A 10148-nucleotide genomic window follows, 5' to 3' on the forward strand; every position below is an offset into this window, starting at 1 on the left:
GGGCATGTTTTTACATAAAAACAAATGTTAGTCTCATATATTATCATTTACATTTACCAAATGTTTTGTTACTACATTGTTCTAAACTTTTGAGGTTTTATTTTTTTGTAATTTTACCTTTCAACTAGACATAATTCATGCTTCCATTGTTTTCACACAACATCATATTGCAAACACACCAGACATTTATTCCGTGGAGTCTATTGCTAAATCAACTGTATGGTAAAGCATGGCTTAATCTAGTAAAAAAAAAATGTCTCTTGTATTTGTGGCATGTACATTGTAACAAACACCTATGAATATGAAGCATGCTCACTGTCTCTGTTTAATAACTGTAGCTGATAGGTCACAAGAAGTCCTCAGTGCCTATCTATGCTTCAAACCTGACTCTCCTGGAACCAGTGAAAGGACCTGCTCAATCGACCATTCCAGAACCGACTCTGGTGGACACAGATAAGGAGGAACCACAAAAACAGGTAATGAGACACAGGTAACACAATCTGGGGAGGGGGATATCCGGAGGGAGGGGGGTATAATGGAAAAAGTAGTGAGACACAGGTAACACAATCCGGGGAGGGGGATATCTGGAGGGAGGGGGGGGGGGTATAATGGAGAAAGTAGTGAGATAGGTAGCACAGCTCAGGGAGGGGGATATCCGGAGGGAGGGGGGTATAATGGAGAAAGTAGTGAGATAGGTAGCACAGCTCAGGGAGGGGGATATCCGGAGGGAGGGGGGTATAATGGAGAAAGTAGTGAGACACAGGTAACACAACCCAGGGAGGGGGATATCCGGAGGGAGGGGGGTATAATGGAGAAAGTAGTGAGATAGGTAGCACAGCTCAGGGAGGGGGATATCCGGAGGGAGGGTGGGGGATATAATGGAGAAAGTAGTGAGACGCAGGTAACACAATCCAGGGAGGGGAATATGGTGGAGAACGTAGTGAGACACAGGTAGCTACCATAGACTAAACCTTGCTATGCAAAACTTACATTAATAGTGAGTGCAGCAAGCAGCCCAAAATGCCACTTACATTGCAAGACCTAGTCTAGAAATACATCCAGTGAATTTTTCAACTTAAAAAAACATTCCATAATCTTACCAACTGTCAACTGCAATGTGATGTCTCGTGAAAGACTGTCAGACAAAGGTCACTTAAAGGTCATTTTGTATAGGTCAACATCTCTCAGAACCTTATATAGATGGGGGAAAAACCTTCATTTCAACAATATTTCAACAGTTATTGATCATGATTCACACAAATATAGATTGTGCGAAGTGACTTTCTAACAAAGGCCTTTAAAACTACTAAACAAACGTGAGGGTATGAAACTTCCAATGACTGAAATACAGACTGAGAAGAAAACAAAATTTTGAACTGGTATTAATCATATACTACACAAATAGGCAAATGGCTTTCAGATAAAGGTCACTTAAGGTCATTTTGTAAAGGTCAAGGTCACTCAATGCATACTTAAATATGAAGAAAAAGCACCTTTCATTTCAACAATATTTCAAATGTTATTGATCATTGTGCGAGTTATTCTTCATATGAAGTAGTTCATTGGTTAGATGCAGTTCAAATAGCATCCATCATTTTTACGAATATTTTTGTTTAAGACTTATAATTTTATCAACTTGTATGTTTATACAAATGTGACAGAAATTATTGATCAGCCATTGTCATTCCCTGTTTCATATTTATGAAGAACCTGGATGTAAAAAAAAAACCCACTTTCCCTTATGACCTCTGATCTAAGACGACATTTTAATGTACAAAAGATCTATTGCATGGGGTGACATCGACTCCCATGGAAAAAATATTCAGGATCCTCAGGTGTACATATATTTTTCTCACTGTATTATAGTTATCTGCTCTTTGAGGCTGCAATGAAAATCTTTGACGTGATAGTGGTTAAAGCATAAAGAAGGATACCTGTCTTCCTTTTTTTGTGGCATTTATCTACATTTGATTTGGTTGTTTACGTTATGTTGTAGGATATTCCTCCTGTCCAGTTTGATTGGTCCTCTAGTGGACTCGTTAATCCCCTACAAGGTCAGTATGTTTGTCCCTTTGCTCCAATAGATAGTTTAGACACCTATAGATAGTTTAGACTCCTATAGGCAGTTTAGACACCTATAGATAGTTTATACTCCTATAGACAGTTTAGACACCTATAGATAGTTTAGACACCTATAGATAGTTTAGACTCCTACACCTATAGATAGTTTAGACTCCTACACCTATAGATAGTTTAGACTCCTACACCTATAGATAGTTTAGACTCCTACACCTATAGATAGTTTAGACACCTATAGATAGTTTAGACTCCTACACCTATAGATAGTTTAGACTCCTACACCTATAGATAGTTTAGACTCCTATAGGCAGTTTAGACACCTATAGATAGTTTAGACACCTATAGATAGTTTAGACACCCATAGACAGTTTAGACACCCATAGACAGTTTAGACACCCATAGACAGTTTAGACACCCATAGACAGTTTAGACACCTATAGACAGTTTAGACACCTATAGATAGTTTAGACTCCTATAGATAATTTAGACTCCTATAGTTTAGTGATGGTGAAATACCGTATATACACAAGTTTAGGGATTCAATCTTTTATGTTTGTACCTGCACCCGTTTCGAAACCATCCGATAGTAATATGTCTATGTTCGACAAATATCTCATAGGAATCTCAGTTAGAAATTATTTACCGGGCCAGTCCATAGAAAATTGGGAATGATAATGGAAAAAAATGTTCTATCAAAAGATAACCTTTGAATTTTACACAATCTAGGCTAATCAAAATCAAACTTCATAGATACTCGCCGTATACTCTATTGTAGCGATTGTGAGCGTATTTAACTAGATTGACTCTCACGTTTGTATTTTTTATGGGATTTACTAGTATGAGATTGATCAGATTCAGATTATAATGTATTTTATAGCTAGATATATATTTAATTGAAAAATGCCTTTAAAAGAACAAAAGACAAAAGCAAAAAACTTATTGTGCACAACGTTATTTGTAACCCCCCCCCCCCCTTTTTAAAAACATCTACATGTAGATACAATATTATAAAATGTAAATTAGGCCTATTAGTACATGTAATTTCTTCACAACACACGTCAAATGCGAAATTGAAATATTAGGACACAAAGTTAACGAATTGTAGCATTTTGAGGTGTGAAATTTTGCCTTAATGATTCATGATATATTAATAAATGTAGCACTTAAAAGCATATTAGGAAAAGGAAAAACTTGTACTTGTTTTCATAATGAACTTGAAAAAAAAAGCTTTGAATATTGGACTGACCTTGCAAGAAATAAGGTTTTATCAAAATGGGTTTTTTAAATTGAATTCATTTCCACTTTTACTATATTTTATTTTTTCAAAATATATATAGTGAAGAAATGAAATGATGAGTCCCTTATCAATATAGTATGAATATGACAATATTCGGAAGATATTTCATTTAATAAAAGAAATAAAAACAATTCGAACTAGGTAATGGGTGACATTAATTTTTATGTGCAATCACAAACCTATTGAATACAATGTCGCATTAAAGCATTCAGTGGTGGATGTAGAGAGGGGTGGATTGCATCCCCCCTTTTTGGGTTGAACTTTTTATATAATTAAAATACATCCCTCCACTTGTTTTGTAGGATGTCCAGTTAATCATCACTTTGCACTTTGTTTGGAATCAAACAGGATGATGCGTCAGGGTTGATGGAAACCTGATCCTCATTAATTAAAGTGTCACTCACTGATTCTCGTGGCTTGTCACAAATCTCAGTGTCTCTTTTCAGTTTCAGTGTCCAAATTCTTTGAAATTTAGGGTCTTTTGGTAAAAGAAACTTGCTTAATCCCTGTCCCAATTTCACATTGCAGTTCAAAGCAGCGCATTGTACCATAAATACAGGACTTTTCTATGTAAACACTATAAAAGCCTATCAATGCAATCGAAAGTTGTCTCAGATGACGTCATAAGCTACGAGCGATAACTCATGTCACAACACATTTATCGATTGCTCAGGTAAAAGTTTGATAGTGCAGTGTAATTCATGCCAAGTGATTTTTATCAAAATTGCCATGGAAATTAATCCATAAGTGTACGACAGACATTTTTCTGTATAAAACTCAAGTTTTAGGAAAATCACCGTACTTGACCTTTAAATCTGACAAAATAAAGTATGTAAATGTAAGCAAGTTTTCTAATCCTATAGATAGATGTAGGCGCCTTTGTATAGTTTTAAACTCCTATAGATAAGTATAGGCCCCTTTGTGTAGTTTTAAACTCCTATAGATAAGTATAGGCCCCTTTGTATAGTTTTAAACTCCTCTAGATAAATGTAGGCTCATTTGTATAGTTTTAGACTCCTATAGATAGGTATAGGCCCCTTTGTATAGTTTTAAACTCCTATAGATAGGTATAGGCCCCTTTGTATAGTTTTAGACTCCTATAGATAGATGTAGGCTCCTTTGTATAGTTTTAAACTCCTATAGATAGATGTAGGCTCCTTTGTATAGTTTTAGACTCCTATAGATAGATGTAGGCCCCTTTGTATAGTTTTAAACTCCTACAGATAGATGTAGGCCCCTTTGTATAGTTTTAGACTCCTATGGATAGATGTAGGCCCCTTTGTATAGTTTTAAACTCCTATAGATAGATGTAGGCTCCTTTGTATAGTTTTAAACTCCTATAGATAGATGTAGGCCCCTTTGTATATAGACTCCTATAGATAGGTATAGTCTCCTATATGTAGTTTTAGACTCCTATAGATAGGTATAGGCTCCTATATGTAGCTTTAGACTCCTATAGATAGGTATAGTCTCCTATATGTAGTTTTAGACTCCTATAGATAGGTATAGGCTCCTATATGTAGTTTTAGACTCCTATAGATAGGTATAGGCTCCTATATGTAGTTTTAGACTCCTATAGATAGGTATAGACCCTTATATATAGTTTTTCCCATGGGGATCCGGGTTAGAATATGTATTCAGTACCCCTTGCTTGTCATAAGAGGGGACTAAATGAGGGTGACCTTCAAAAGAGACCACAAAAACTGAAGCCTGATGTCAAAGCAAGTGTGGCATGGTAAAGATCCCTCCCTGCTCGAAGGCCTTAAGCACTGAGCATAGGCCTAAATTTTACAGCCCTTCACCGGCAATAGAGACATCTTCATATGAGTGAAAAATTCTCAAGTGGAACATTAAACAATATAAAATCAAATTAAACCTGTACATGTTTTTAGTTTTAGACTCCTAAAGATAGGTATAGACCCCTACAATTACTGTTCGTTTTAGAGTTCATAGAGAGGAATAGAATTACTAGGATTTGGATATTTAATACAGTTAGTGTATGTATCATTGAGAAGTGGAAATTAATGGACAGAATTTTAGGTAGTTAATATCAGGTTAATAAATGAAAGTGTATACAATGTACATTGTATTGTCAGATTAAAAAATGTATCTCTCTCTTCCATTCCTTTCTCTCCCGCAGTTGAATGTAATACTGTAAATTATTGGATTTTCTGCTCCATAAATTGATTTTAAGAAATGCTTCACCATAACGGAAAACAGAGGTCAAGGACTCTGTGTAAACTCTATAAAGTATTCTTAGGTCTGTGTATACATAGTGTGTGACCTTAAAGCAAGGTCATGTAGGAACATGCTATAAAAGCATATACCATGTATCCCACCCCACCCCGTCCTTCCCCCAATTTCCTGTGTTAAAACTATTTTTATTAAAACCCAACCACTGTCTGTTATTCCAGGAGACACCAGCAAATCCCTGGATCTGGATTTCTTGGTGGTCCAGGAAACGGAGTCTGGAGGGAGATCTGGAGGTAAGGCTGGACTCGCTCCCAATTGTACACACTGCATTAATATCCATGCTTCATTAATATCTCTACTAATAAACTTTTCATAACACAAGAAATCACTTTAAGATGTATATAATTAAGCTTGAACATGGTTGAATGTGCACTAACAATTGTCACACGTAGTCTTGGAGTGCAGCACACAGTTGTGTTTTTTTCCTACAGCATGTACCAGAAGAAGGAAACAAGAATAGCCTCTAAATATATGTTCTGATAAACGTAATTAAGATATTTTGAAATGGTATATCGTTACATTTTAGCTCACATTAGTGTTATATTTATATAGCATTATTTTGATTTCATATCAACTAGCACCATAAGGGCTATTCCAGAAATAAATACATGGGGGGGTCGGGAGGCACCTTTTGTATATACCAAGCACCCATAAAAAAAAATAAAAAATTACCCCATGACCCATCAAATTAATAAACTCATTTTACAATGACCTATCTAATAAAAAAAAAACTAACCAGACCCACCACAAAAATATTTTTAAAAATGAAAACGGTACAAATCTCGTGAGGTTTTCGGGACAAACATTCTAGTCAATGACGCGGTAATGCCTGTGCGACATTGTATCACAGTAGTTCTGAAGAAACGATGTCACATCAACAATCAAAGGCATCTATGGCAGGAATGTTGAAAAGATTGGGAGTCCAAACGATGCTATTATCATGAAATGGGTATGGATATGTTTTTCCACGAATCGTTCGTCTTCTAATGGAGCCCGCGCCCGGAGGCCTCTATATCACCATCACACTGACTGATAAATATAACGCATCGGTACCCTCGTATAAATCAACTAAGGTTTGCCTATTTTTATTAGAAAATGGAATACCTATTGGTTTCAAAATATTCCCAAAATCGATGCACTGTAAACTGTAATAATCTACAGAACAGAGTTCGCCGCCATCACGTCCAAAGGGACCCTACTAAATGCGCCTCTAATTTGAAGAGTGCCGTAATGGAAAGTTATGCGCTGCAAAGAGCGACAACTCGAATAGTTCTATGTTACTTCCGATTTCGAAAGCAGCATTTCGAAAGCACGTTTTCAATTTTCCCTCCAATGTTTCGTAACCAACACGACAAGAGCGACAATAAAAATATTCTGAAAACTCAACACCCACGTGGCACAAAATAAAACAATAGAAACTACCCACTACCCATAATAAATATTTTTTTAACAGTCCAACCACGGACCAATTAAAATATGAAAAGATACGACCACCCACACAAAAAAATATCGTTTGCCACCCGACCCCCCCCCCCCCCCCATTTGATCATTTCTGGAACAGCCCTAACTTAAAATCAACTAGATTTTCTGAAAAAAAATCAGAAATAATGTGAAACTAAACAATGCACTCTTTGATATAAATTGGCTTCACATTGTAGACTGGGATTGGGGTAAGCGCTACACTGTGTTTCTTTATGTTAGTGTGTTGGTTTTTCTCTATGTTGTTTGAATGAGAGGATACAAACACTTATTCAGCAGACAGTGCAGCAGTAGAGGTTTCATTTTTTTCAAGTTCTGCTTGTAATCTTGAGTTCAGCAAGAATGTTTTAAACATGTAAAGTGCAGGCAAAAACAGATAAAATCAAAAATGCACTCATGAGCCCCAGGAAGTTACAATGTGCCAGTTTGAGGGAAATTGAATGAAAACTTATGGGTACTTTGAATTTTAGAATTGTATTTCTTAATGATCAGGAATTTAGCTCTCTCTGATTGGTTGAGATGACTCAGAGTGAATTAACCTTACTCAAACATAAAGGTGGATTTTGAATTCTATCATTGACCTACCCGAGATCAGATGACATTTTGACCAATCAAATTTTATGTTGTAAAGAGTGTTCACTAATGCGTCTTTACAGAACTGCCAGGATATCATTTTTTGGTGAGAAATAGCAGTTTGGGCAAAGGAGAGTTTGAAAGTGATCTGTGTTCAGCTTTAGAAATTTAAAACTTTGGATTTGTTAGGTGGCAAAAATAGCATGACAAAGGTTATGAAATTCCTGATCATTTAATAAAAACATTTATTGACTTTTGATTTCAGCCTATCTGTGACTAAACCTCATCAAGAGTCAATAATTGTATAGACGGTGTGACATGTTATGACATGATGCACATTATAGTCTTTGCATGAGTCAGGATTTTCAGATACTCTGCTCCGATTGTGAAACCCTTTCTTATTATCATACTAAATGTGTACTTATAGCATTTAACTCAGAGAGCTAATTTATGACTAATGGTATTTGTAAAATATTACAAATAATCAGGATGTACAACTGATCTAGATTGTGACTATATTGATATAAGTACACATTTGTTTGTTGAATGAGCCACATTCATCTACAGCATGCTTGGTTGTTTTTATTTTCTATTTGATATGCTTTTAGTCTGCATTAATTTGAAAAATGTGAAATCATTTAAGTAAAAGGAGAAAACAGTATGGCAGAGAACATGTCAGAAAGATTAAAGTTTTGTCTGATTAACACTAAAAGGCAAAAAATCCTATTACGTGTATTGTCATTTCAGAGAGGTTATTTTTTATGAATTCTTAGAATGTTTTATCCATCATTTCAGTATTTGATTCTGAATTGATGCAAGGACAGAAAGCTAACCTTCAGCCATTAGAAAACATCCTTGCTAATCTGAAGGTCAGCACAGTGAAGAAGACGAGACAGACGGACAAACTGGGAGTCGAGGCCTCTAGGATCATTCAATCCCTGCCTGACCTGTCCTTCATGCAAGCCAAAGTCTTGATGTTTCCAATCCGACACCAAGAGTAGCCACTGGTCATTTCTGTAGCCAACTCAGGGGACGTCCACTAACTTCAACATTCACTCACCAAAGGACTATCTCATTACGTCCGATACCGAAGCATATTGTGCAGAGATCCGCTGGAGTCGTATGTACAACAGAACTCCAGTTTTCACAAGTAACACATACAAGTGATGATAAAACATTGCTGCTTGTATCACTGTTGCAATGTTTTCAATATGATAGATATCATCTAGGTTTTATGATGTTTCATTGTGTTTTCATTTTTCATCTTTTAATTGTTTAATTCACTTCAGCAGACTGTCTATTGTATGTCTGTGTATTAATTTTTTTCGAACTTATATCATTTGCATGAATTCAGAATGATTGACCTATCTTCATTGACTTGCCATTGCAGTCTATGTTATGTGTTAAGTTATGTTTATAGATTTCATTTGGAAAATGTTTTTTCTTTTATCACTGTGTCATCTGTTATTGATTTTATTAATTAGCAAATCAAAATGAGTTGCAATTTAATAATTTTGTTATTGTTTTTATTTATATTGATATACATTCCAAATGTATCGACAATGTCTAATATTAGTCAGGTTTAAATCTGCTGTATGTATATGTTTTTTGCATTTTTAAGCGATGAAAAACTTCCAACATTCAATTTTAAATTCTTTTAATCCATACTGACTATACTATGGGATTTTAGATCTTGAGTAATGTAAAATTGCCTATAAGGAATTCCTGAGGACCCCTATTTTTCAATAATTATACATATAAATCAAGATTCCTTGGATCCATATATGGATGTGTTATAAGAATGGTGTGAAGAAATTAGCATTTTTTTTTTACAACTGAGAATTCCTTAGCAACAAGTTCATTATGAAAAAAATGTTTTACTGTATATTTACATCAAATGTTACAACCGATAGAAACTAAAGCGAGTTAAAAAATTATTTCCACTGGTGGTAGTGTGTTGATGTCTGTTTTAAATATATATCAGATGGCATTATAAGATGTGTGGATGGTGTACTGTTTCTCTGTGTGAATGTGTTGATGAGGTGTGGAATAGGTGGGTTATTGTTGTTGCCAAATCTCTATGCCATTAATTTAATGTGTATTTATAGCAAACTCCATGTAAATCATTAGCATGTTTGATGTCTTCATATAGTAGAGTTTGATATATTATATCACATCATTTAAAAGTGAAAAAAAAAAACATTAAAAATTGAAAAAACATTTTTAAAGTGTTTGTATTGATGATCACAAGTTTCCATGAAATACAATACATAACTCTCCATTACCTTGGAGGAAATAAAGAATATCTTATCTTATCTTATGTATGGAGGACAGATGTACAAAACACTCATGGAGAGTTACTTGTAGAGAGGTTATTCAAAATATCAATAGACTGTATCTTGCAGGTGGTTTGTCTAAAATGCTCATGGACAGTAACTTGTAGAATGATTGGTTAAAACGTTCGTGA

At 35.2% G+C, this 10148-nt stretch overlaps 1 protein-coding gene across 3 annotated transcripts in view; it reads left to right on the forward strand.

Annotated features, from left to right (window-relative positions):
• The window catches only part of LOC125649746 (aftiphilin-like), a 47652-nt gene extending 37749 nt beyond the window's left edge, over window positions 1-9903 (forward strand). For 2 of the 3 annotated variants that reach the window (XM_048877468.2, XM_048877466.2), the window contains exons 5-8: window positions 339-476; window positions 1997-2054; window positions 5791-5862; window positions 8477-9903. In XM_048877468.2, the coding sequence (XP_048733425.2) occupies window positions 339-476; window positions 1997-2054; window positions 5791-5862; window positions 8477-8682 (474 nt within the window). In that variant the 3' untranslated portion in view covers window positions 8683-9903. The remainder of the gene's footprint in view (window positions 1-338; window positions 477-1996; window positions 2055-5790; window positions 5863-8476) is intronic. The other variant, XM_048877469.2, reaches the window with a different exon arrangement.
• The last annotated feature ends 245 nt before the right edge of the window (window positions 9904-10148 follow it).

Source organism: Ostrea edulis, chromosome 5, assembly GCF_947568905.1.
Source record: "Ostrea edulis chromosome 5, xbOstEdul1.1, whole genome shotgun sequence".
NCBI classification, from domain to species: domain Eukaryota; kingdom Metazoa; phylum Mollusca; class Bivalvia; order Ostreida; family Ostreidae; genus Ostrea; species Ostrea edulis.